General features: G+C 43.1%; 2 protein-coding genes across 6 annotated transcripts; both read left to right on the top strand.

Annotated features, from left to right (window-relative positions):
* Positions 1–780: 780 nt before the first annotated feature.
* Positions 781–5189, top strand: LOC114869581 (heterogeneous nuclear ribonucleoprotein A/B-like). Its single transcript, XM_029173927.3, has 9 exons — positions 781–930; positions 1818–2002; positions 2203–2371; positions 2672–2830; positions 3168–3299; positions 3423–3522; positions 3800–3946; positions 4342–4429; positions 4832–5189. The coding sequence occupies exons 2-8, from the start codon at positions 1842–1844 to the stop codon at positions 4410–4412; spliced, it is 939 nt and encodes a 312-aa protein (XP_029029760.1). The 5' UTR covers positions 781–930; positions 1818–1841; the 3' UTR covers positions 4413–4429; positions 4832–5189.
* An 876-nt stretch (positions 5190–6065) lies between these two features.
* znf346 (zinc finger protein 346) lies at positions 6066–10738 on the top strand. 5 transcript variants are annotated; one of them, XM_029173923.2, is made up of 7 exons: positions 6066–6209; positions 7318–7421; positions 7707–7802; positions 7991–8138; positions 8288–8521; positions 8636–8735; positions 8849–10738. In XM_029173923.2, exons 1-7 carry the CDS (start codon positions 6083–6085, stop codon positions 9054–9056), a joined length of 1017 nt encoding a protein of 338 aa, XP_029029756.1. In that variant the 5' UTR covers positions 6066–6082; the 3' UTR covers positions 9057–10738. The 5 variants fall into 5 exon arrangements, with proteins under 5 accessions (XP_029029756.1, XP_040929723.1, XP_055370672.1 ...); XM_041073789.1 differs by having other exon boundaries at positions 7988–8138; XM_055514697.1 differs by lacking the exon at positions 6066–6209 and adding an exon at positions 6234–6344 and having other exon boundaries at positions 7988–8138.
* The last annotated feature ends 16889 nt before the right edge of the window (positions 10739–27627 follow it).

The raw sequence follows: 27627 nt of genomic DNA, 5'->3' as shown, positions 1-27627 counted from the left end.
CGATACCTACAGTAATGTAGTTGGTTCTATTTTAAAATGAATTCATCTAATGCTTATGGGTTCCAAAACGCAGTTTATTGTTACCGGTTACCAGATCATCCTTCATTCTTTCCAAATGTTATTTGTTTTTAGACTGTTACACACAAAATAATCAACAAATATGAATACACTAGCCCTGCGATGCACTGGCGACCTGTCCAGGGTGTACCCTGCTTTTCGCCCAAAAGATAGCTGGGATAGGCTCCAGTACCGCGACCCTGCGTGGGAGTAAGTGGTAGAAAATGGATGGATGGATGGATGGATACACTAAATGTCGATGTATAGCCAAATTATTACATTTAATAGGCATAACAAGCCTTTTTTTTCATTTAGAACAAGTCCATTATATATAACTGCCATATAATTGCACAACGATCACAAGAACAAAATAATAATCACAAATTATTTAATTTTATAAGTTCACCCTGACATAAGTGGGAACGAAGGATTTGCATCAGTGAGAGCCCGGAATTTAATTTTTGAGCCTAAATCCCCTCCGTTAGCTCTCGTTGGTGGAACTGTTTCGCAGTTTCAATGTATTTCAGCAGAAATATGAAAATGTCATCGTTGTTATAAAAATAGCACACCGCACTTATTTACGCAATGCTTAATTTGTCTCATTGTATATAAAACGATTCTAGAAGGATTTAGAACACCGGAAGCAGGAACGACAGGTTGTGTTTGCGTTCGTCCGTCGCGCATGCATTCAGCCAATCAGTTAACGTGTTCAATGTCACCTAAGTGCATTGTATCCAATCACAAATTTTGTCATTGCAACATGCTCTAGCGCTTGGTCACATCCGGTCGTATATATGTTGCCACGAGTTAGCGGCGAATTTGGAGAGTGTCCATTTTGTGCAGCAAGTCGGCGTATCCAGTATTTTCTTTAAAGTAAGCGCGCGTTTATTTTTGTTTGTGTTGTTTAAAACGAACGAGGCTGTGCAGCTCAATATATAGATCGTTACCATCCGATGTTTACCAGCGACCTACTATTATATGGCTAGCGACTTCATGCTAACTCAATATCTAGCTAGCAGTTTGTTAGCCACAGCAGCGTTAGCACACGTTAAAGTGCATATTACCCTGTGTAAACAACTCCTCTAGCTACTGTGGTAAAAATCTTAGCTCATAAGCTTTTATGACTAATTATTTGAGGGTTTACTTGTAGCTTATAGAAGGATTTCACAGGCCTCTTTACCCTGGTCTAGCCGCCAAGTTGCTAGGCCGGCCTAATCTGTTCAGCGAGCGGTAACAGCAAAGCGCGGTCTGCTTGAATACACCATAAGCACCGTCACGCTGGTGTAGTCCTGCGGTGTGTTCGCCAGCAATATATCTTTATAACTCGTATGTTAACTTACATCTAACGTTACTGATGCTGATTTGTGTATTGATTGCTTTTGATGTTGGTGGCATGTTTCAGAATAAGACGTTTACATCGGCAGCGAAACCTTTACGTTGTGTTAGCTTCTAAGTAGCTGCAGATCCCACAAAAAAGTTGTTTGTTCAGATGGTTGGGGTGTTGATTGTTAGGACCATGTTGTTCAACTTTAGGCACAGTATGTTTTATATTGCTTGATTACTGATGAAGTGATGTTAAAATCGTATTTGCAGGCATTTTATTGTGCCTCTGTCGCTTCTATTATGGAATTTTAATAAAAGGTTAATTGGTAAGGAGGTCATTGTACATATTCTATTACTTTCTGGTCATTCATATTTGTTGTCACATTCACAAATTTAATTTGCACTGAAAAAGTTTGCCTATTTGTTGTGTCTTCCAGTCTCTTCAAGAAACCACTATCACAATGGCAGATGTTGATAGTCTGCTCATGGAGACATCAGAGCAGAACGGCAATGAGGGAGAGGATGACCAAAATGGAGCCGAGCAGGAGCTGATGGGTGCTGATGAGGACAATGAGACCGATGGAGGAAAAATTGATGCCAGCAAAGAGGAGGAGGATGCTGGGTTAGTATGCAGTACAACAGCTACACTTCACTACACAAGTAAATGGGAATATAAACTTCACCTAAAGAGAATTTTCTTGTAGTTTCCAACTCAACAAGTTTGTTGTTTGTGCATTTTAATCATACTACAAATTAATCATTGTAATGAGTGAGTAAGTAATTAATAGCACAATTGTGTTATTCAATTAATTATTCTTGCAGGAAATTGTTTGTGGGTGGCCTCAGCTGGGACACGAGTAAAAAGGACTTGAAAGACTACTTCAGTAAATTTGGCGAAGTATCAGACTGCACTATCAAAATGGACTCAAACACCGGTCGGTCCCGAGGCTTTGGCTTCGTTCTCTTCAAAGACTCTGCCAGTGTTGACAAAGTAAGTAATCTTTAAACTTGGTACAACTGTTTGTCTGTAATCTGTCAGTCAGCGCAGTAATGCAGAAATCAATCAGTGTAATATTGCTAGATTAGATAAGTGTGGATGGTGCTATCGGGCACTGGTGTAAGACAACTATTTTATGCCCACAAACACTCTATTTATTATACAACCACAGTAGTGCAGATCTATTTAACATTTTGATTTTAGTTTTAATGAGAGTGCACTTCCCCTTTCCTGGTTTTGTGGTTGCTCTAAATGTTGTGTAGTAGTGCTTCATGATAACACATTGGTCTGCAGGTGCTGGAACAGAAGGAACACAGACTGGATGGACGCCAGATTGATCCTAAGAGGGCGATGGCCATGAAGAAGGAGCCTGTCAAGAAGATCTTTGTCGGTGGTTTGAACCCTGAGGCTACAGAGGATGCAATCCGGGAATATTTTGGGGAATTTGGCGAGGTCAGTTGTAGTCCTACACACCTGATTTTTCCAGTGTAGATCCCGCTCCGCCATTGGCTAATTTTAAAGTGTAATGTTTTAAGCAGAAGTTTGGAAGGATTGGCAGCTCCTGATTTTATATATTTGTTTATATATGCGCACACGAAATACAAGTATTGCTAGTAGTTTTGCTACTGGTCCACAGCAGTGGAGTGTTGTTAAATTTGAACCAGACACCAGTACCTTAATTAAGCTACTGTCTTAACAAGTAGGTGGTTGAAAACCCAAAAGCCGCTTAATTTGTTCATTTTCTATTGAAAATATTGTCATTTGAATAACCAGTATTTTTCTTTCCTAGATTGAAACTATTGAACTTCCCATTGACCCCAAATCAAAGAAAAGGAGGGGGTTCATTTTCATTACATTTAAAGATGAAGCCAGCGTCAAGAAGTGCTTGGAGAAGAAATACCACAACATTGAGGGTGGCAGGGTAAGTCACGTGGTTTAGGATGCAAAATGTAACTTATCAGTGCTTGATTATTTAGTGAAAACTGTTTTTTATTTAGAACTGTCAAGGTTCTCATGCTTTACTGCAACGTGTTTGTCTCTTAAGTGTGAACTAAAGATCGCCCAGCCAAAGGAGGTGTACCAGCAGCAGCAGTACGGAGGTGGGCGTGGTGGTTACGGAGGTCGGGGAGGCAGGGGCAGAGGAGGTATGGGAACATCAGGACATTACATTAGGATGAGTTATGTTAGTGTTTGTTTTGTGTCAGTCTCTGACTATTTTCTTATGTAAAGACTGTAACCAGATGCTGTTATGTTCTACTACATACAGGTTTTGTCTTTTAGAGCAGAGTCTAACTTCAATTTACCTCTGCTAGTGATTTTGAAGAAATGCTGGACTAGCATATTGACCAAATTCCTTAGTGACCTTTGTCTGTTTGCAGTGATTTCAGAACATTTGGGTTGTAAAAAAACTTTTTGTTTCAGGTCAAAGCCAGGGCTGGAATCAGGGCTATGGAAACTACTGGAACCAGGGCTACGGTAACCAAGGCTATGGCTATGGTGGATACAGTGGCTATGGCAACTATGACTACTCTTCTGGTTACTATGGCTATGGAGCGGGATATGATTACAGTAAGTACACAAGCACTATGACATGAGTTACCCATGGTTAAATGCTCATGTTCAGATGAAGCAATTATGCTTTTTGCGAATCTGTTTCAAATGCTCGCAGTAATCCAAGTAACAACAATAATTTTGTCCATAAGGTCAGCATTGCTGCAGAGATATGGTAAATTCACTTAGTGCGTTGCATTTTTGTAAACGAAATTCGTGTTTTTGAGCTTTTACTTTTTGCATTTGTAACAGGGCCAGGTTCTAATATCTCACAGAGTAGACTCTGTTTACCCCTGCCCACCCAGAAATCCTTAGCATCTTGCTAGATCTTCCTATGCTCAATGTCTACTTTTTGATGCGGAGCAGAATGAATGGCCAGGTTTATGACCGGTCTATTTACCTGTGCCCCACAGGCCAAGGCAGTGCTAACTATGGGAAAACCCCAAGACGGGGGGCACACCAGACCAGCTACAAGCCATACTGATCACATGGTATTGCGAGGTATGGGATTTTTTATTTTTTTTTTTTTATTAACTTTTTTATTCATTTGAAATTACTTTTTCTGCAATTAGTGACTTGTTTTTGTATTAACATGTACCTGATTTTAATGAGGCCATCCCAATCTGTGAGGTTTTAGACAGGTTTTAGACTGCCACAATTGCGTATGTAAAAATTACTAGATGCTTTTTTTGTGTTCTATGTGTGGTCTTAGTGTCTTTGTCAAAAAACCAAATAAGAGGCTTTTTTTTTTTTTTTTTTTTTTTTTGAGTAGGTGTGCCTTATGTGTTCAACACACATAGAACCTTCTCTGGTATAGTTGGATATCCTTTTCGTCCAGGCCGATTTATTCCTGTCCTTTTTTATGTAGCATTAAAAACTGAAACTTGTTACTTGTTTCCACAGGACTTCAGTGATGTATTAACACCGACGGCTGAACAGACTTGCTGGGCCTAACGCGACCTCTTTTATGACAGAAGACCATTTGTACAGAAAACATCTGAAATGTAACTTTTCCATGTGTTTTTTGTTTTTTTTGTTTTTTTTAGGTTTTATTTTCCCCTTTGGTGTTCTCTTCTTTTCCTTCCCCTTTACTTCCTCCACATTTCCATCAGTGGAAGTGTAATTTTTACTGTACTTTTTGGTACCTGTTTTGATTCTATTGTATTGTAAGGGTTGTATTTTACATGTTTGCTGGCTTTACAGGTTGGAAATCTTGGCGCTGTAAAGGAGCTTTTTTGACAAATAAAACAGTTTTCAGTAACTTCTCTTCAATTCAGTTTATTTATTCGATATGAGCATCACACACACTGGACAACCATATGTATTGCACCAGTCAATATGAGGCTTTTAAAAAGGATCATTTGCACAGTACAAAAAAATATTTGTAAAAAGGCAAATTACTTATCTGCGCATTAAGCACAGTGCCAACAGTATGAGACATTTCATTTAAGATTTGTTCTGACTTGAATCACTTTCCTGACATTGGTTCTTTTAAAGATTCAAATCATATATTTGTTTAAATTGATAAAATAGCAGTTGTTGGTACCTAATGGTTTCTTCAATGTGGCTTTATTTATGGTTTAAACTTTAAAAGGATATTAGATCAATGCCCAAGAACCACCACCAACATCCATGTGTAGTGTAGCAGAGTTTGTGTAAATTCATATTAGTTTTATGGATATTGCATAGTTTTTAATTATATTCATTAAAAACTATTTACAAATGTGACAAAATAGTGTAAATGAAATTATTACCTTGCATTAAAACAGGCATAAAATAGAAATGTTATGGCAATCTTTTTAAGGCACGGCACGTTTTATAAACGAAGACGCTCAATTAACTGGCAGTTACGGTATTAAAACGACAAAAAGCTTAAAGTAGGTTTTGACAGAAAAAAAAACATGTTTCCGCCCGGTTTCGAACGTGATAACCACTACACTACGGAAACCCTAAAGGCGCACGCCGACCAGTGCTCAATACAATCCTGTGCAACTGCTATAGCTATTTAAATATAAATAGGTAAATCATATTTATATCAAAATGTAGTGAGTGATACCTACATTACAGCAATATTAACGCTATCTAAAGGAATTTGAAGGAAGCATCCTGGCCACACTCCGGCGCGGTAGGTGTCGTAACGGCCGGTAGCTCTATATGGCAGCTGTCATTAAATCAGTAGAAGAAGAAGCAGCAGCAGGACTCTACTGGCTGCGGGTAGAAATAATGGCCGAGGCGATGCACTCCGATGATTTTCCTTATTTACCTTCGGGGCCGGCGGAGGGTATGGCTTGTTTCTCTACCAACGCTGCCTCTCTTTAAGTATAACAGTGCGCCCGGTGTGCACAGTGGAGACGAACTTATCCTATTTGCTGTCACCTTCATGTGGTTCAGCCCTGGGCGCAGAATGAGGGAGCAGGTTTGCTAACGTGCGCTCGCGTAGAGCTAAGCTAGCTGTAGCAGGTGGGGCTCCAAGGTCGATGAGAGCAACTCCGTATCCGATCTTACTTCATGGTGACAGTGAAGGGGTCGCCTGCATGTGGAGCAGCATGGAGCTCGAGACAGGCGCCTCCACGTTAGGTTAAGACGACATGCGGGCTGCACTTTATCCTGTTTGACACGTGCAAGATACTTTAGAACTTTTGATTGGGTACCGTGGAGCTAAGCTGTGCATGAGTTGAGTTATTTTAAATGATGTCTTATATCTGTGCATTAATATTAAACGGGTTGTAATGAGAGCCTCCTGCCTGCATGTTTCTCCATTTGTGTAACTTCATTCTGCACCTCTCATGTGATGCCAAAACAAACAAGAACAACTGCAAGCTCAGCAGCTCGTAAAGCGCATGTGGTCATGATGACATATTAGATGAACATCTTTAGAAGTAATCGGATTGTTTATAGGATATTGATAGTAATACTTAAACGTGGCCACGTGATTTGATTTAAAGATACATTGTCTTTAAGGTAGGTTGGCACTTGTACTATACATCTTTTGTACACTATGAAAGATTTTGTTGTGAAGCAGTAATAGTTTTCTCACTCAATCTCCAAACGACGTGTTTTGTGTTCTCTCTTGTGGTTGTTGTGTGTTTCTGCCTCTGTCTTAGCAACCCTAGAATAAATACTGCTGATATAAACTCTTGAGGTAATATACATTAAGGTCTGATATCCTTCTACAATGTCATATTTAACCAGATGAGGCCTCGGACTAGTTAAATCACTGTAGTGTTTCCCCAGTTTTTCCTCCCAGATCAAACTGCATTCGCCAGGAACAATGACTCAGTCTCTCAGTCAGAGAAAAATTGCTTCTGTGTCTTGAACTGGTGCCATGCTGTTTCCCAGAAGACGTAGCCTAATTTGAAACCTCCTGTTTTTCTCTTTCCTCCCTGCAGTAAATAAGATGATAAAGGAGCACAGCGACCTGTTTTCTGACTCCCAGTGTAAAATCTGCAGTGCTGTCCTAATTTCCGAGTCTCAGAAGTTGACTCATTACCAGGTCAGTGAGCTCACAGTCTGCTGCTCCTGTTTCCATATCAGGGGACCTTGCTTATTTTTAACAGTGCTACTATGCTCCATTGCTCAGTGACATGAGGCAGAGCTGCCCAATCGTAAGCTGCGAGATATGGTTATTAATGCAACTCATGTTAGTTATTCATTGTTACATTGTTCATGGAAACGTTTTATGTACAGTAATTTCAACACAGAAGCTGTGAAAATGGTGAAGCTGTTTAATGAGAAGGTACGTGTTTCTCACTTTATTAATTTATGCCTGTCTGTCTAGAGCAAGAAACATGCCAACAAAGTACGACGTTATATTTCCTTGCGTGGTGAGAAGGAGGAAGGTTTTAAAAAGCTCAAGTCAGAATCACCTGACACTGTGAGTAGTGCTCTGACATTTCAAGAAGCAACACAAATCTTGCAAACCATTATGAGGATATATTGTAATATATATCATATTTATAAGTTACAATATTTAATATTGTGGATTTTAGAACATAAGAGAACAAAAATAATGAAATAAACACAATAATACGTTAAACTACTAAATTATTGCTGTGTCAGCAGGACTGCAACAATGGAGACACAGACCGCTTGAAGGTGTGTCATGTATGTAACATGACGTTCTCTGCTCCTGTGGTGGCCGAGTCACACTACCAAGGCAAAGTTCACGCCAAGAACCTGAGGTTGAAAAACATTGTTCCTCAGACCCCAGGTATGTAGCACTCATCCGAATCTCTAGCGCTTGACCTTCCATTATCTTCATCTTATTTCCACCACCTTTGTTTGTTCTTTAAAAGTTCAGTCTAAATCAGTTTGTTTTTTTTTCCCTGAAAGTCTTTTATTGCATTTCGGCTTTAACAGTAGCGTCCCAATCAGCACCAACAGTTCAGCTAAAAAAGCAAAGTGCAGATGATACAAGCAGTGTCCTGACAGTGGGCAACATCAGCGACAGCGACCCACACCGTTTCTGCTCCATCTGCCAGGCGTCGTTCAACAACCCCGTCATGGCCCAGCAGCACTACGTCGGCAAGAAGCATCGGAAACAGATGACCAAGCTCAAACTGATGGAGACGTACGGCCCCTCTACAGCACCAGGTCAGACCCCACAGTCAGGACCTCATAGAGTTATGGAACACACGTCACTGCTGGATGCTGTGGACATGAGGGTGTAGTTTATTGCCTTTTTTGTGTGTGTGTGTGTGTCTACAGCTTCAACACTAAAGGGCTACCCATGCACTGTCTGCAACATTGAACTTAACTCTGTGGAGCAGTACCAGTCTCATATAAGTGGAGCCAAACATAAGAACCAGTAAGTACTCACCTGAACTCAATAGTTTCTTTATTCAGGTACCTTGGTTCATTCATTGACCCCAGAAAAACCTGACAAAATCATCTTATTTTTTGTTGTTGTTTGTTTTTTAGAGTCAAGAAAACAGGCCTGAGTGTTTCAGGAAACAAACACCCAGCAGAACAATCACGCGTAGGTGAAAACCAGCTTGCAAGCAGAGACAACCAGTGCAATGCCACTGGGCAAATCCAGTATGACACCAGAGGTGACCAGTATACAGCTGGAGATAACCAGTACACGCCTGAGGACACGGAGTACTCCGAGGCGTACCAGTACACCTGAGGCTGGACTGGGAGGGACTGTACGGGTTTGCGTCAAGGACCTGGAATGAGACACAACAACCAGCCCCTTTAACACATTAAAAATCCATCAGCCTCCGAGGACCTCCAGCTTCTCAGTAGGTTCTCTACCCAAACCAGAAGACCAGAAGTATCACTTTCCCAGCTTAAAACATGTTGTGAAACATGAATTTCTTTTATTTATTGAAGTTCTCTCCTCTGTTGACCTCGTGTGTGTGTTTGTGATCAGAGATTCAGCAGTGTTGAACAAGCAAAGAACATCTGCGGCTTCAACTTTTTTACAGACACAAAACCTTTCTTTAGAATTTTTTTTTCCCAGTACCTTACTTCAACAAGAGTTAAATGCTATTTTTGATTTTGATTAATCACCTTTACTGGCCAAGTAATGCAAGAAATTCGTACATTGTATAGGATTTCATATTTTAGACTTTGCTTTAAATTAGTAAATATACTTTAAATCAGATCCGATTACAGCCACGATGGTAGTTTATGCTGTTGGACTCATTTGAGCTTCTACCAAAATGGAAGTGAGGTTAGAAACTTGGCCTGGATGTGATTCGTGTACATCATCAATATGCAGTTTCGTGGAGTCCTGTCAGTTTGATACATTTGGCTAATATAATAATTTGACCACCACCAACGTGTCCGATTCATAGTAGCTGCACCACATGTACCTGTTGCCATTTTCCCTTCATGTCTGTAGTTTTTTAATTTTATCTGCACAGGGAGGTCAGTAACTGTGGCCAGTTTTGATAATGTCTTTGCTGTCTAACTGTGTAAAACCTTTGAGTCCAGATAAAACTCACACTAGTTCCATTTGGTCCAAATTTCCTTTGCAAGTTTTCTTTTTCTATTTTCTTTGACCCGGCATGTTTTATTTCTTTCTCATTTTAGTACTGTAGTTGTGAAAAACTGAACAATAATTGAAAAATAATTTATTCAAGCATTTTCCTAAAAGGTTTATTTATGCATTGTTTTTCTTGGTCAATGTAAATAATTTTATTTTTATAATTGGTCACATTGCAAAATAGTGAAATATTTCATCATAGAATATTGTGACAGTAAAAATCTTTGCAAGCAGCTCATTTATTTAAGAGATGAAATATGTTAAAGTTCACAAACCTGCGATGTCTTCACATTCATCAAATCCACACTGTCAGTCTTTATTTGTATTTTGTAGAGCTGATGTCATTTTATATGATTTTTTTTAATTTGAAGAGTTTTAGTTGAAAAAAACAGGATGTTACAAAAAAGAGATGAGAGGATTTACAGCAAGTATGAAAACTGTCATATTTCAGATGAATAGAGTTTCTGGATCAGTACATTGATAAATACTGTCAACAGTAAACATTACAATATTTACCGCAGAGATTTTAAAGAGTGATGTCAAATTAGAAAGTGATGTCAAAAATAGTTTTTGTTGTTTGCTTCTAAGTTGACAATAGATTTTTTTTAGTATTTAATATTTAACTTTTTAGCTAAAAGGAAGTTCTTTTTTGAAGTATTGTCACAAAGAGGGCTCTTCCATATTGTGCAGCTTATGATGTATAAAAGACAAATGGCCTATATCTTTTCACCATCATTGTGTTGTTTTTCTGTTTAGGTTATGTACTTAAGGGCAAAGATTCTGTGAATATGCATTAAGTAAATACGTGTTTTAAGAGAGCGACTTTGTTTTTATTAGGGTTTGGTGGAACAAGGGTTTTCCCATCACCACATGACAGTAAGTCACTTGAACTTTAAAAACAGAAGTGATTGTGACTCAGTTTCACCTGCTTCGGTGCAACAAGGAGACACGGGCAAGACAAATGCTCTCTCCTCGTGTCCTGACTCTTTTACTAGTGTTGTCACAGCTGGTGGCAGTAATATCTGCAGCCCAGGCAGGTTGCACAGGTTGTAGACCAGTTGCTCCGAGTTGGAACGCGACTATGTGCCGTTACACGAACGTCCGATGTGTTTCACAGCAGTCTTCACGGCGTGGAGGAGGTCCCAGGAGAGCAGCGTGGACTGAGCCATGGACGGGAAAGCAGAAAAACGAGCTGGAGCGGGCCAACGTACAGAATGCGTGTAAAAACAGGGGAGGTGGGATTACACGAGGCCAAGAGACGTTAGTCGCACCCGTCCACCTGGTGGCGCTCTAACCCTGCTGCTGCTGCTTCATCAGTGGCTTCTTTAATCTCACAGGAAACCTTAAAATCGGGAAATCTTAAAGTTTGCCGAGGGATGTTTGAGAGCAGGTTTTTCTACATCGTCCCTCATCCCTTTCTTTTATTGCCCAATCTCATATGAGATGCTTTCAGACATTACTTTAGGAATCTCCTCCAATAACAAACAAATGTGATATTAGTTTATTTCATCACTTGCTGCAATCACAATGTTGTTCTGCAGTTGTGGATGAGTGATCACTGTTGTTAATGAACGTGTCCGACATTAACTATGTGACTTGTGTGTTATGTAATGCTTCAGTCCGCTGCTGGCTCTGCACACAGCAGAATTTCACAATAAGATGCTTCCTGGCAAAATGCTCCTTAGGAGTCAAAGTTGTCGGAGGCCTTGCGTAAACAAGCCTGAACCTTCAGTTGCACATAGAGACTGAAGAATGGGATTCATGATATTAATTAAACTAAAACAAGAACTTTATATGTAAGCTTTAATGTTTATACTCCAACAGTATCGTCTTACAGTTTCCATGCGTGTATGAGTCTGAATCAATGCTCTTGTCCTGTCAGTTGCATCTGCCTGCCTGTCCTTATAAATGCTTCGGCTGTCGGATCGTGTTTGGGAGAAGCTTGTGTGAAAAGCGAATCACTCTGTGTTTCTCATTGTCTGTATGTAAACCTAATGCTGGGTTACAATGATGTGTGTTTGAATGCAGATTCATCCATCAAGTCCAGATGTTCTTCTCTTTTGTTCTTGTTCTTAGAGTAAAACCAACGCATTGGATGGAAGCTTCAGCCAGAGGCTCCATTCTGCTTCTAATGAGCTGTGCTGTATGTTGGACTATTAAACGCTGGCCCGGCCTTCACATTATTCTCAATCATTACATTTCTCCTAAACACGGAAGTTTGTTTGTGGAGGTTTTGGCTCATACGGAGCAAACACGGAGCTGCTACTCACGTCTCACGTGTGATGCCTTATCCGGTTTCTTCTACTTTGTGGTTCATATGTGGATAAAATCACAAGGCTCATCCCCTGAAGTTGTTTTATGGCATCTGATCTGTCTGCAGGGTTTCCGATTCACATCCCGCATCCAAAAGAAAACACCACGGTGCCTACCAGAGCGGCCCTGCGTGTCTACTGAGGTTTTTGTAATAGCTCGTTTTCTTGATGTACATTATTTATCCTTTTCTGTTGTCTGCTTAAGGGCGCTAACCCAACAGACCGCTGGGAAGAAATGTTCAGCCAAAAGGAAGTGGGGCCAATCTGGCTGTCATCAGCTCGTTCCCCAGCATGCAGCAGTCTCATTTCCCATCAGCCTTCAGTCAGCGAGCCACTTTATTACTGACAGACAGCCATGTAGGACCAGCAGCATTTGCCTCCTGTGCTACCTGATGTCTGCAGGAGTGCACCTGGGTGGGGGCAGACACCTGGATAGGGGGGCGTGTGGCGTCTTCCTTGATAATTAATCACTCATATCCTCTGTTTGTGTCTGTATCTCTGATGTGCAAGCTTTTGTTTGATTTCAGTACTATCTTAAATTGAGAAACATCTAGAGTTGTTGGTCTGGTAATAGTTCAAGTTTAGTTGTTTAATAATGGTTGTTGGTTGCGGAACCGTGGTAAGTGAAGGTCCTAATGAGGGGTTAACGGTCAACATAGTGCTGAACAATCAGCTGATGTGGCAACAGTTATGTCAGAGTAGGTCTCTTTCCTGTAAGGGGCCTTTTTACATGACTTTAGCAGCCATGTCAATAATGTAGAGACACACACACACACACACACACGCACGCACGCACGCACGCGCGCACACACACACACACACACACAGAAAGCAAGCGAGTGTGTGTGGACCCTTTTTTCTCAGGGGTTTCTCAGCCGTCTGCTGCAGGTGGCTGGGTGGTTGGGTTACAACCCCAGTTTAAGTACACACACACACACACACACACACACACACACACACACACACACACACACACACACACACACACACACACACACACACACACACACACACACACACAAACAAGCACCATGTGTCCATCTGTCAAGAGAATTAGAAGTAATCCATAGGAATTTTCAGATGTCATGGAGTGTGTGTGTGTGTGTGTGTGTGTGTGTGTGTGTGCGTGCGCACCTGTGCGTGTGCGTGTGCACGAGACAGCAGCTGGGAGCACAAGGTAAAACCAGTATGCAGGCTGCTGGGAGCGTCAGCAGACACCTGTTCATACCCCTCCTTCTCTCTACACTGCCCTATTTTTTCTCCTCCAGACACTTGATACACAGAAGAGAGAGAAAGTGAGGGAGGAGGAGGAGGAAGAGGAGGAGGAGGGGTGAATGAGACAGAAACAGATAGAGGAGGAAGGGGAGAAAGGGAGAAAACAGCTGGATCAACTGAATGTTTCCGTTTTGTGTTTCCTGTCTCAGGTCTGTGAGGACTGTCTCTAGCAGGGACTCGGGAGTCTTAAAGGGGCAATCAGTAAAATTTAAGCTTCTCGCCACCATGAAGCAGTTATGGACTAATGCTGACATGCTGTGATTGCCTTATTTTACCAGATGTTGAGGCTTTGCATTTTCTCTTAGATCCTTTTATGGTCAGAGAGCTGAAGTTGATCCCCTGAATATTTACAGATATAAGATTTATATTCTTAAACGGAGGGCAAAATAAACAGAGAGCAGTTTTATGTTCAGTTTTTTCCTGTGTCAGGCCTTGATGTAATAAACAGCAGAGCGCTGTATCGCGAGGCTGCCATCACCCTGTGGTATCAGTGTGTGTGTGTGTTTGCAGACAGAGAGAAACTGCACATATAAAAATAGCGCTTGATAAAAACATGCCGCTAATGAAACAGTGCAGTCGTCTGTGAATGTAAAATGAGAAAGTGTTTTAATTCTTGATTCACGGGTTCATATGGTTCACATCTTCATATCAGCTCAAAGGTCCAGACGGGCCAGGTTCTAGTTCTGAAGGTGTCTGTGTGATCACCGTTCACCTGAACTGAGTGCTTTGGGTGTTTTTACCCCAGACACAGTGAAAACTGTCGGCCCCATCTGTTCTCGAGTTGCAGCGCAGGTTGCGGTGGGTGATTTATCCGGTGTCAGAATGTTTGCTGGGAACCGTGGAGCAGGCGGACATGAGACGAGCCAAGGCCTCCAGACCACGGCGCAGCAGTGCCAGAGCCGCAGTCAGACAACAGGTGAGCCGTTACGCTCTCAGGCACGTCTCATTGATATTCTAACCTATTGCACTTTCCCAGGGAGAGGACTCCCCCGAGGAAAACATTACTGCCCTACAGCTCCCTCTCCAGGCTTTGATCCTGTCAATGTGAAGCAGATCTCGGACCAGGCTCAGCGCCCGCTAATACGACCAGCGTGTCCGCGGGAGAGAGATGTGAATATATCTGCAGAGGCTCGACAGTCAGTGGGTGTTTGGGGGCGAGCACGAAGGTGTTAACTTGATCTCAATGCGTTTTTTTTTATTTCTGGTTTTGATTGGTTTTGATTTTTTTGCTTCTCAATCCAAACATAAAGCAATTTTAAGTATTTTTAAGTCCCAGTTCACAGATGCTGCCCATCCAGTGAAGCTCTGAAAGGAAGGGGAGGATGAGCAGCCAAATCCAGGTGTGAGATGCCTGTAGAGACTCACAGCTGTAACTGTTTAACGCCCAGAGCAGTAAATGCTCCTCATTTAGTTCATAACATGAAGTGAAAACAACGAGACAGGAAGGCGGGTTTCCAGAGTACAATGGCCGCCTTTCAGGAGTCTGCAGGTCAGAGCTCAACGATGTGCCGAAACAAAGAGCCCGTCTGAATCCAACACCTCTGTTTTGCATGACCTCCGAGCGTTTAGGGAGCTGCGGGTCAGTACCCTCCGTCCGCTCCCTCTCACCTGAGGGGGGGTCTGCTGAGTACCTGCAGGAAACGTCCAGGCGACAAAGCCTCAGGTTGATGCGTTGCCTCTGCGCTACGTCACTGCATCATTGACAACAACACAGTGATTCTGAATGGGTATGAAAAACTCAGAATGAGCTAATCTGTGTTTTGTGCTTTACTTAAGGAAGTGATAAAGTTTTTTTTTCCGCCTCCTCCCTCCACCTCATGTCTCCCTCAGCATCATGCTGCCCAAGTGCCTTTGTGTTTCAAATCAGTGGGGATAAAAGAGCATATTAGGCTTCAGAGCCGGGCTCAGGGGGTTTTAAGAATGAGGGGATGGGGATCCTTTGCTTCTGGGCCTGATAATCAACCGCCTCTCTCATTTCCCTTCAGCACAAAACCCCCCTCTGTTTCTTGTACTCTACGAGGGGGAGTTTTCAGCTCCCTGGGGCGAGACTGAGCCACCTGTAAGACAGGATTTACAGTATGCTCCTGGGGATGGAAGCGGCCTTCTAAATCTCGCTGGTTTTGTAGTTTTGTACTAAGGTTTAGGGCAAGTGATTACGGCTTTTAGACTTCATAGGCCGAATGTAAATTGACTTTGAAAGTCATCCTGGTCACACAATGGAAAGGCCGCCCCCTCCCCTTCGAAGCCACATACATTGATAAGAGGCTTCCTTCCGGAGGAGGAAGCAGAAGCTAAGAATGGGGACAGGAAGGATGAGGGAGTCACCGATGCTCAGCTCCTCAGTGGAGGATGCTGCACAGGGGATCCCAGCTCATTGTTGAAGCCTTCAATGCGAACGTGCCAGTGGATCGTTTTATATAACCTCCCTCCTGTTTGCGAGGCTCCGTCTCCGTCGCCTTCACGCACCCTTCAACCCCGCTCAAAGAGACCCGGGGACGAGTCCCGCGCCGAGGAGCCGAGGAGCCGAGGAGCCGGCGGGCGGCCGGGACGGCAGACAGGCTGGCTGTGGGCGTCTCGCTGCTAACGAGGCCTGACAGCTTCCATGCAGGCTCATGCCACAGTGAAAGGGAGGATTGGCTTCGCTTCGGAGCGTTTGATGTGGCGGCGGCGGCGGCGTTTGAAGGTGCCGCTCGTTCCCCCTCTGTTTGTTTTTTTTTTTTTTGTAACCTGTTGTGTGCGACGGTCTGAGCTCTTCCAGTGACTCGCCAGCTGATATGGTCCTGCTACCAGCCATCGCACAGGCCGGCGCTTCCGCCACCTGTTTAGAAGGTTTCCCAACATGCTCTTTTTTTATTTCTTCATTGCAGATCTGGTGGAACCTTTGTGGAATAAGCCAGGAAATCCTGGGCTGGCGTGCCGGCGTGGACACCATGTCTACTGTCTGGCCAATCGATTACTGCTCCCATTGATGCTCTTCATCCAGCTGTAAAATGTGGTGGTGAAGTGTGTGTGTGTGTGTGTGTGTGTGTGTGTGTGTGTGTGTGTGTGTGTGTGTGTGTGTGTGTGTGTGTGGTGTGCGTGAAAACAAGATGTCACCCCCCCATCCTGTGTCAAAGGAGGGTAAGAGTGGAGCGGTGCTGGCACTGCAGGGATAAAAAACATGCCGTGTTTGCTTCCTGTGTGCTTCCTCTGCAGCGTATCCTCCCTCTGTCTCTGTCTCTTCTGGCCGGACCTATAGGTTTTCATGGTGCATTTCCCCTCTTCCACCGAGGACGTTCTGCTGCGTTTAATGGCATAAGCATAATAGCCTCCGCAGGAACCCTGTCAGCATTAAAACACACTCTGGAAGTGGTTTTCTGTGTAATCTGTTTCTCCCACCTCCATCACACTTAAGGACCAGCAATGTTTTTTTTTTTTCTACGCTGAACAATCACGCTATCATGCCAGTATTAACAGATTACAGCCCTCTGCTCTGTTATTGTGCAACGGCAGAGGAAAGGGGTTGTTTGTGGAATCTTTAACGTGTGTGTGTGTGTGTGTGTGTGTGTGTGTGTGTGTGTGTGTGTGTGTGTGTGTGTGTGTGTGTGTGTGTGTGTGGTGGGGGGGCACGAAGCTCAAAACCACATTTAACAGTAAAACACAAAGCCAACAAAAACACGAGACGTGAGCACATCCTTTGTTCCGGTGTATCTAAAACAGATCAAGACTGTTCAAAATTTCAACTCTGCCACATTCCACCACAAAACCCATCCGGAGGATAATAACACACACTCTTCCGATTACAAAAAAAAACAACAACTCGACTCTTTTCCTTGCGGAGTCATCCCTATTCCCGTGCACCCACATCCGCATCAGGAAGCAGATCTGAGCACAAGGAACAGGTGGATCCGTAACACAGTGAAGCAGAGGACTGATAAAATCTAAAGGCACTAGAAGAGGATGTAGAGAATCTTTTTTTTCATTTTAGTAGTAATGTTTTACCAGGTTTAATGGTATTTAACAACAAAAAAACCAAACATTTATTTAAACGTTTATTGTTTAATATGTATTTTTAAGAAATAGCAAATGTTTTCTAGACATGTAGCACAGATATTATTAAATCTCACTCACTATAGAGCAGAATAAAGAAAAGCAGGAGGAAAGAAAATGAGAATAATTACAGTTTCAGACACTTTCCTCTGTCTCTCTCACACACATTAACTAACTCTAACACACTCTGCATGGAGAGATAGTCCAACATGCCAGGACTTGAGAGGAAACAGATTGGAGAGACTGTCCAAGTGTATATTTTGGATTTCAGATCAGATTTCAACCTTTGGGCCCTGAAGCACCGGATAGATTTTATTACGGCAACAACCACAGGCCAAATGTAATTAGCACATTATTCACAGCAGGATGTCGGCCTCGTGTTTCAACACGAGCAATGTCTACACAGTTTCATGGTCACGGAGAAGAGGATGACAGGCTCCTGGCACCTCGCCTCAGTGTGTTTGTGTTGCCTGATAAAATAATCAGAGAACAGTGAGGTGAAAATATATGATAGACTGAGAAAACCAGAACATTCAACACCAACACTTAGACTAGAACCCACGGTGAGTAAAAGGGCCAGTAAAAGTAGACTGTGAAATAGATTCAATTTAATTTAAAATACAATGTGCTCCTAAAAAAATGAAATATTGGGCTTAGGCACCAGAGGACACAGAAAGCAAGTTAAAATATTCATATTTATGATGATTTGTAAATTTAAACAAACACACAGATGAATTGTAAATATCTCATTCAATCAGATACAACAAAAAAGCTCCGCTGTCTCATCCTGTCCACATTTTGTTGTGTTGTGTGCATGTGATGGGTGTGAATGTGCCCGTTCGCTGGGATTCCTCCAGCGGCAGCCAGAGAGTGTGAAATGCCTTTTAGTGGTTAACAGTAGCCTGTAAAATATAGAATTGGTGTTTTGCTGTGGAAGTCAGTACAGCTGTCCTGTCCAGACACAGGGTGAAGCCACAGAGCGCAGGTTAGTGGACAAAGACAAGAAATTTCCTGCACTTTGTCTCCACACGGAAGCCGCCGCCACTGGACTGTGATGATGGTTTCTGAATGGGGCTTAGACTTAACCCACTGGGCACAGTGGTGAGGTTTTGCTGCTTGACTTAGCCATATCCTGACCCAGAGGCCAGAAAGAACGTTGCATCACAGTCCCGACACATTACCAGGATCTGTGCGGGATTTGGTTCTGTTCATTGTTCACCCAGAGCCACATGGCTTGACTTAACTGCTCAAGTTGAACTTTGTCGTTAGCTGCTGGTCACTTCCTATGAGAGATGCCTGGACCACCCAGACATCAGATTAGTTATGCTCTTTAGGTTGTATTGCATCATTTCTGCTGTAGGTCTGTAGAATTCTTACTGGGTGAATGTAGGTTACTTGAACCAAAAGCACAAAGCACAAACGCTCCGCAGGATTTTTTTGTTCAATAAATTCAAATAACGGTGACAATAATAACTACTAACTAATTACTTTGTTTTCTTGGTTATATTTAGCTATAATGTAAATGGCATCAAACCATTAGTTGCTAAATGCCTGTAAAGAACAAGCAGACCTGAGCTTATAGAGTCATGCATGTAGTCTAAGTTAGAGGTTAAAGGTCAAGGCTCAGCTCACATTGGCCGCCTAAAACGATGGCGCCCTTTCCACTCCAAACAAAATGTATGTATACTTCTGCAAACCAAGGTCACACCAGGATCACATGGTTCACACTGCCTATATGTTCTACCCACATTAAACATTAACTGATCACTGCAAATCAGTATCATGCATGAAAATATTTGTGTTTATATGACAGCGCCATCTAATGTACCCTCTTAATTTAGCTTTTCACCCGGCTGTTCTTTAAATTGGTTGTTGCACAAAACTGAATCCTGCAGGGACTCTGGGGACATTTGACCTGTAAATGTCAAAACACAAAGGCACCAAACCCACCTTTCTTCTTTCTCTCCTTTCAAGGAGAGCCTTGTTAGGACCAGTCTTTGAATCATCTGCTGATAACTTAAACAACAGAAAGAAATATCCAGCTTCTGAAACATATCAGAGGTCCCGTTGTAGATTTGGGAGTGAGTTCTTCAGCATAGTCTGGTATTCGTGGTTAGTTGTATGAGCCAGAGTACAGCGCTGACAAGTTACGCTGTATGGAGGAGGATGAGTCCGCCTGCAGCAGAGAGCAGGTGTCCAGCAACAGGCCACCAGATGCATCGTGTCTCTTCTCTGGGCTGATAGAAGCACAGCTGAATATCCCAGTGCTGCAATGAATGTACGGCTGACGGCTTCTCTTGGACGAAGTTGCGATTTCTACTGCTGGCTGTGTGTATTTGTTGTGATCAGTTTTGGGTTAGATACTTTCAGAGGAGCTGGAAACTAGGTTCAGGATGCCGACAGGAAACCAGAAAACACAGCTAGGACACAACGGTGGAATGAGCACCGAGTAAGTAATATATTGGAGCGCTGTACTCTGGCTCATACAACTAACCACGAATATCAGACTGTGCTGAAGTACTCGGTGTCTACTAAATAATCTACAGCATGACCTATGGCCATTGAATGTTAGTGCTGTAAGCGTATGCGAGGAAAAACAATGGCGGACTGAGCAGTTCCGCTCCAGCAGATGGGCTCCGCCCTTCTCAGCCTGGACCTGCCCCCTCTCAATCTGGCTCCGCCCCCTCTCAGTCTGATCATTGCTGGGGCAGGTACAGAGGAAATCAGGAGGCACTAGTTGTAGTTTTGCCGAGGTGTCTTAACAGAAGAATAAATGCTAACTTCTCTGCATAGAAATTATGAAGGAATGTCCCTTCATTCCTTTTACATTATTATATATTATATTATATATTATCCTAATATTAAGTTTTCTTTCAACATTAAAATCTACATTTTTTTGTTTGTTTCTCAGTTCTATGACACAGTAGTAATTAAATAGTTCATTGTCTGGCCCATTATGAAATGGGATCTCTGTGAAGCAAAAAGGCATCAAGCGGGGGGTGGATGGGTGGGAACGTTGGGCTCATGACAGAATCTCGTTTGAAACCTCTGAAGAATATTTGCCACAGATCTGTACTCTCACTGTTGGGTGAGACAGATACCTCCCAGCTGCCCTGTGTAGTTGTGGGCCTCAAAAATGGCTTCCAGGGACATGTGACCTATAGGTTCAAAGGTCATGGTTCAGACAGCCTGAACTCACCTTCCCCTCCCTGATGTTGAGCACAAAGCTCACATTGAGTCAAGCCTACGAGACCCCGTTTCAAGGGAATAGTGATATTCCATCCAGGCAATTCTGCTTCAGCCTAAGAAAACAACTTTATATTTTCTGAATGGCCAGAAATCAACGGTCTCTCTAAAACAGCGTTATCAATAAACATACAATAAAGCAATATATATATTCATGCGCATGTTCTCATCCGTTTACAATGCCTGCATTTATCCAGACTGAGAAGTGTAGGAGTCTTGCCCAGGTCCTGACCTGCAGACCTTCCACTCACAGCTTTCAAAACAACAGCTGGCATTGAGAAACCGTGTGAGATAAGTGGGGCCAGGATGGGAGAAGACATTCAACCGTCAAGATTCAAAAAAACGTCATAAATCCCTGAGGGACATCGCTTTGCCTAAGAGGAAGGGTGTGTGAAGACCAGAAGTAGAGAAGGAGGAGGATGTGGAGCGTCACTGCAGAGGAGTAGATATTTCTCCAGAGATTTACTGTAGTTTTGGTCATAGATTTTCTATCCAACTGTCAGTCTGTCCTTAGCAGGTTTTCTCCTCCTTTCTCTCCTATGTGTGTTACTGGAGCAATCTATTTCACCTGATTTCCCCTCCTGCACCAAACCCCTCCTCATCAACAGCTTCCTGTCTGTCAAGTCTGTTAAATTTCCCTTTGCATCTTGGAGTCACTGGTTTTCCACCTTTTCCAATAAATACATGAGGCGCTGGGTAAATATGTGAACGTGTGTTGGCCGACAGTATCAGACTTACTAAGAATGTTGGAATGATGAAATGCCACAGACTTGTTTTTCAGTCTCATGTCAGCAGCGTAAATCACTGACAATTATACTTTTGACTATACTTTATGATTTATGGTTTATTTTCCTCAACATCTACAAAATGTATTAAATCATAAATAAAAAGAGACAAGTGTGTACTGAAACATCAGAATACATGGATGTATAACCACACAGGAGGACTGGGTGTTAGCCTTTGGTGCAGAGCATCTGGACAAAGCCTTTAGTGGTTTATGGCCTAAATAAAGAACCTAAACTTATTAGAGCACTTTTCACAAAGAAACTAGAATTAATTCCACAAAACACAGCTGTTTTCATTGACATACCTAGTTATTGTATTTCATTTAGCTTGACAGTGGACATATTCTTGGCTTCATCAAAAGACATCAAGAAGCACAGATCTTTACAAACAGTGTCCAACAAAATCTGGATTCATATCTGTTAATTTGAAACAATGTAATTTAATAAATTTGTCCTTGAAGCTAAAAACATGTCAAGCCTGTCTATTATGTATAAGACTGTGTGTACAGATATCATTGTAAAACAATTTCACGTATTCACTTTCACACTGGCGCGAGTCCACACTCCTTGAATAAGCCTCCGTTTGGGCTCCACGCTCTAATTTGGAACAAAATCAAAGCACGCTTCCCCATAAAAGTGAGCATGCTCTCACTGAGGTGGCATTCCAGCAGGCGCATTTTAAAGAACTTACACACTGGCTGAACTCCAAAGCCTTTGTATGACTGTCCATCGCTCCCTCAAACGTCTCTTGTAGCCCGGGCCAAGTAGGGGGCTTGAGGCCGTGCAATCAGATCCCTGGATCCCTCCTGGCGTTTGTTCCCCGGCTTGTTTTCACTGTCAACACACCACTTGAGAGAATTAAGGGGAGCCAAGTACCTGGAGCTCAGGAGGTAATAAAGCAGTCAAAGCACAATTAAACCGTCAGACACAAGTTGAGTCAAGCTTCTTTAATTTCCCATTCGCTACATAGAGATTAAGTTATGAAGAATTTATCTTTGTAACGTTAAGTCAAAGCTGTAATGTTTGATCTCAAAAACTACAGGCATCTGCTAGAGGACATTGCTATGGAGCATCATCGTCATGTTTCAGACCAAACCAGTGGAACCCAGACAACTAGAAAGCTCGTGAGGAGCTTTTAGCAATCTTTGCATCTGCACCTGCTCTTGGAACAACATCCACTGTGCACTGCTGCCATTAAAGCATAACAAACAGTGCAGTTTATTTTAGAGGGGTGTGGTTACACTTATAATTAATAGCTTTTAGTTTGCATTGTAATGCATTAGACTTCACAGTGAGCCAGTCCACTCATTCATTCTTTGTTTCTCACTTTCGCTCTCATCCCTTCTCTCTCTCTCCTACTCTGCCGGTCTGCATCTCTCGCCCCCTCTCATTATTGCTGCTTGTGTTCACTGTGGTTCCTGGACGGCACGGAAACATCTGCCCGAGCAACGCAAACCCACACATTACATACATTCCACATTTAGCCTTAACGAGGCAAATTAAACTGCGGTTTTGACTCTGCAGGAAATGGCAAACTGGAGTTGTTTGGGATGTAAATGAGATTGTGAGAGATGAGGCCGAGAAGATTTGAACTTATAAACCTCAGGGGTTTTTGGAGAAGGGAAGAGGAGGAGAGAATAAGAAATTCCAGGAAGACTTCTAAGAACAAGCCAGTAGAGCATCAGCAAGTTTTGGATTGTTGAGGAAAACTAGTCATGAACAGCTGATTTACTGCAGCCTACACATATACAGAACTGTGTCATTTTGTTGCTGCAGATCACATTTTATTTTTGTTCAGTTTAATTGTGGAAATAAATACTTATTTTATGAACTCTTTATTAATTTAGATCTTTTTAGGTCTTTCAAACCAGAAATAATTTGAATGGCCTGACATCGGAGGCTGTGTGCCACAGGCATCGTGACCCCTCACATGTCTGGGCCTGCACACAGTAAAACGTGCATATGTCAGGATGCCAAACATCTAAAAGGTGACACTTTATCAGGCATATTCTAATTCTCTCAGATTGCAAAAAAAGCAAGTCCAGGATTAAAGGTTGTCAACTTTACACAGGCTCCATTTATTTCTCCTGCCTTATATGTATCACTGACACAGACATAAATAATAAATAAACAATGAAACAATTTAAAATTCTGTGAACTATGGAGAATTCTGGCACAGTTTGTTAAATCTAAATCCAAAGTGACACTGCCAGGCGGGGGAGTGTGAGTCACCACCTGTGGAGGATGAGTACAGCAAAGTGCTGACAAACACACACACAGTATTTAGGAGTGAACGTGAGAGGCGAGAGAGGTTATTCATTGTAGAGATGTCTGCGAGAAGGAGGGAGACCTGACCACTGGGAGCATTCAGAGGTCAGATGGTGCTGCTAGGACAAGTCCTGCTGACCTTAGACTTAGAAAAAAAAAGAAATTTAAAAGAACCAAGTGTGTTGGTCCAATTTAGACCCACTTGTTTCACACTTTTATAATTTGCTACAGTTGGCAACATTAGACTGCAGCTTCCATCGATTGTTAAATCACCTAAAACTGGATGAAACCATGTACATGTGTTATTAGCTGCCCACGGATGGGGTGGCTGTGGCTTTGAATAGTTTCCATGGCAACGAGCGTCACGGAGGCCCCAAGCAGAGAGGCTGGCTGTGAACGTGGAAGCAGGGTCCATGTGACCTATTTATCTGAGCAGTCATCAGTATTTGATGTTGATATAATTTCAAGTTAAAAAAGCCTTCCTGAACTAAATACTTCTAAATAAATACATACATTTTTACGCAAAACCCAATTACCCATGCTTAAATGAATGTAGAAGAGGAATGAGAGAAAAGCACACATCCCAGCACCTCACTCCGACCCTCAGTAATGTCTTTTGACGCGCTGTTTTACCATAATTTGCCGATTAATGCGAGGCAGATGCGCGTAATGCTTCTGTACGCAGGAGCTGGCCGACCTCAGCGCGAGCGGGAGTGCTCAGGCTATGAGATAATGCCAGAAAGAGGCCAGGCTGGGACTAACGCTGCTGCCACTGCTGTGTGTGTGTGTGTGTGTGTGTGTGTGTGTGTGTGTGTGTGTGTGTGTGTGTGTGTGTGTGTGTGTGTGTGTGTGTGTGTGCGTGTGTGCGCGTGTGTGTGCGCGTGTGTGTGTGTGCAGTCACACGAAACCCCACCAGCGGATGTTTAACATCCTCTTTCCGCTCAATTACCGCCTTTCAAGGTCACAGATATCTGTCCAAGATAACTGCGTGTGTTTCCTTGGCCAACTGCAGCCACAGTGTATTTTTTACATGTTGTTTGGAATTGTTGTGTCTTAACCCAAATGCGAGTCACAGGGGACTGTTTATTTGCTCTTGTAAAAGGCTGTAATGACTGCGTCTGAACCCTAATGCAGGTTGTAAATGTTGCTGCCGTTCTTGGCTCCAGTCTGAGGACCCTATTGTGTCTTGGCCCCCTCATCATCATCATCCTCACCCTGTGACTTCTTTATTAGATCCACCATCCAGCAAGCTTTCCCTCGGCTGTTTGTGATATTTGTTTGCTCATGATCACTTAAAGGATTTAATAGGGGTTTTAGTGTGTGCGGTAGTCACTGAGAGAAAGTGTGTTTGCGTGTGCTCAGCGTGACTCAGAACTCTCACTCTCTCGATGCGTGTGTGCATTCCACCCAGCGACTCGTCCAGCCTCTCCGGAACTGAGCACAGCGCGTCGCTCTAATCCTTCCTTCCTGTTTTCCTGCAGGAGAAGTGAGGTGGAGAGGAGGATCTGATATGAATTAGCCTAATCGTCAGTCACAGTCCGTTTACCTGGGAGGAGGACGAGGGGAGGAAGCAGAGAGGAGGGTTCGGTTGAGTCCTCTGAGCTGTTTGTCGACAGCTTCTCATACGACCAATTAAACTGGAGCATGTCTTAAATGGCACTAGAACATCATTGTCATTAACAATATCAGAAACAACAGGTTAAAAGTAGCTTGACAGCTTGGTTATGGCTCGTAAAAACAGTAATATCGCGGAAAAATGTCTCTGCTACCACAGTCTCCTGTGAGTTTAACACCAGAAATCACTGCTTAGTGTCCTCAATGCCCCAAACATGCTTGTGGAGAGCTGCTGTATTAGATGTTACATAAACACATTTATTAAGTAAATTGCCTGCGCAATCTGACTGAGGAGCAAATCAGTGCAATCACAAAACAGACCCAACGTGGTTTTTGGATTTCCTGAAAGATGAAATATCTGCACACCACAGCCTCCAGTTCCATGTAATTGATTCTCCTGTGGTTGGATGACCTTTAGCTGATGCATCAAAACAAAGCCAAGAGCATTTCTGAGTTTTTCCCATTTGGCTTAAAGTACAAAATCTGGTTACATTGAATGACACAGAAAAACAAGGATAACTATTCCAAAATGGATAAATGTTTCAAACACTGCTTCCCTTTGTTAAAGCTTTGTTACAGAGAGATGTCAGAGATGTAGTTGAAAGAATGAAAACTAAACTCAGACAGAAAGTTAAAAAATGTACTCAAGCACTGCACGTATTCAAGTGGATGCGAGGAGAACCTGGCCACGGGCTCCGTCCTCCTCCCATTGACGTCTCCATCACGTCTCTGGAGCCGACGTCTGAGGAGCGAACGAGACGAGCGCTGGATGGTCTGCTGCTGTTGCCCTGACAGTAATGAAGTGTCTAATGAGAAACTGTCAGCAGCCTGGAGACACCAGAGACCTGGAGACGCTGTGGAGACACACACACACACACACACACACACACACACACACACACACACACACACACGCAAACACACCCACTCGGTGACGCCGGGACAATTACCACCCACCACCAATTACTGCAGCGCACACATGGCCGCGGCTCTGAAACCTCTCCACCATGTGTGGATGGACCTGTGATGTGGTCGCCGAAGCACTAACAGACATGAAGCAGAGGTCCTGAAAACCGCTGAGCCAGGGCGTCACGATGGCTCCGCACACCAAAGAGCTGCACAAGGTTTTATGTACTCACATCCAGTTTATTGGCAGTTTGTGCTGTACAGTTCAGTTTTGAACTTAATATTAATATTAGTAAGTCTAAAATGGTAAACTAAAGTCTATATAACCTCAATACTCTTATATCTTCTCTTATGCCAGTAACTGGGGGTTTATTTTAATGACTTCAATGTCAATTGTCATTTCGTTTATTAACTCTGCACAAAGCTAAAAAAATATATATAAACTGTCACCCATTTTTTTAACAAGCCAGTAAAGTCTACTAGTTATAATTCGAGCCCTGAAATTAAACGAAATGAAAACATGTCAGTTCCGCCGTGACCCTCCACGTGTAGCAGTTAACATGAGAAAAGACGCAGACGGGCTCAGCGAGTGGTAAGAAGTCATCAGGACTGGGAGGGAAGAGCCAGACAGGCCCCCCGCCTGCACGGCATCTGCTGTCTGTTTTCCCTTTACACCTCTGAAAAACAGAAAGAAAAACAAATCGCTGCGCGGCGTCCTCCGCCCGACTTGACAACCTCTTGAACTCGGCTGAAAGCCTCTTGAATGGTTTTGGCTTATCCAGTTTTATTTTCTGTTGAAGGTTTCTTGAGCCACGGGAGGGGGGGGGGGGGGGGGGGGGGGGGGGGGGGGGGGGGTGACAAACCGCAGAGGATGATCTGGTCGGGCAACGGCCACGCGATCCGGGTGATGTGGTTCCCACACGGAGAACACTTGATGGGAAAACAATATAAATGAGGACGAGGGGAGACGGGTGAGACTCAACGGAGGCTGTTTGCAGTCACACTTAATGGCTCTGAGCTTACAGACACCAGGTGAAACGTTGGTTTGACACTTCATACTTGAGGCCGTGATGACAATGGGTCCGGTGCTGCTCCAACAAACAGAGCGGCGCTCTCGGACGGTGCTCGTGCTGAAAACAGTGAACCAGGAGCTGAAAACCGCCGCTGGAGGACGAATGGGCCTCACCGACTTCACGCGTTCTGGATTGGAGATTAGTCCCAATCACAATGAATGGGTGCAGCTCGTTTGTAGCCGGTGCAGGTTTACCATCG

The sequence above is a fragment of the Betta splendens genome, chromosome 14 (genome assembly GCF_900634795.4).
Source record: "Betta splendens chromosome 14, fBetSpl5.4, whole genome shotgun sequence".
NCBI classification, from domain to species: Eukaryota; Metazoa; Chordata; class Actinopteri; order Anabantiformes; family Osphronemidae; genus Betta; species Betta splendens.
The sequence above is the reverse complement of the archived record's forward strand: the minus strand, read 5'-3'. Positions and strand labels throughout refer to the sequence as shown.

Excerpts from the sequence above, each read along its gene's own strand:
- LOC114869581 (XM_029173927.3), top strand. The coding sequence starts at position 1,842 with ATGGCAGATGTTGATAGTCTGCTCATGGAGACATCAGAGCAGAACGGC. Across the intron at positions 2,831-3,167 it reads ATTTTGGGGAATTTGGCGAG|ATTGAAACTATTGAACTTCC; the intron begins GTCAGTTGTAGT and ends TTTCTTTCCTAG. Across the intron at positions 3,947-4,341 it reads TGGAGCGGGATATGATTACA|GCCAAGGCAGTGCTAACTAT; the intron begins GTAAGTACACAA and ends TGTGCCCCACAG.
- znf346 (XM_041073789.1), top strand. The coding sequence starts at position 6,083 with ATGGCAGCTGTCATTAAATCAGTAGAAGAAGAAGCAGCAGCAGGACTC. Across the intron at positions 7,422-7,706 it reads AGAAGTTGACTCATTACCAG|AGCAAGAAACATGCCAACAA; the intron begins GTCAGTGAGCTC and ends CTGTCTGTCTAG. Across the intron at positions 7,803-7,987 it reads AGTCAGAATCACCTGACACT|CAGGACTGCAACAATGGAGA; the intron begins GTGAGTAGTGCT and ends TTGCTGTGTCAG.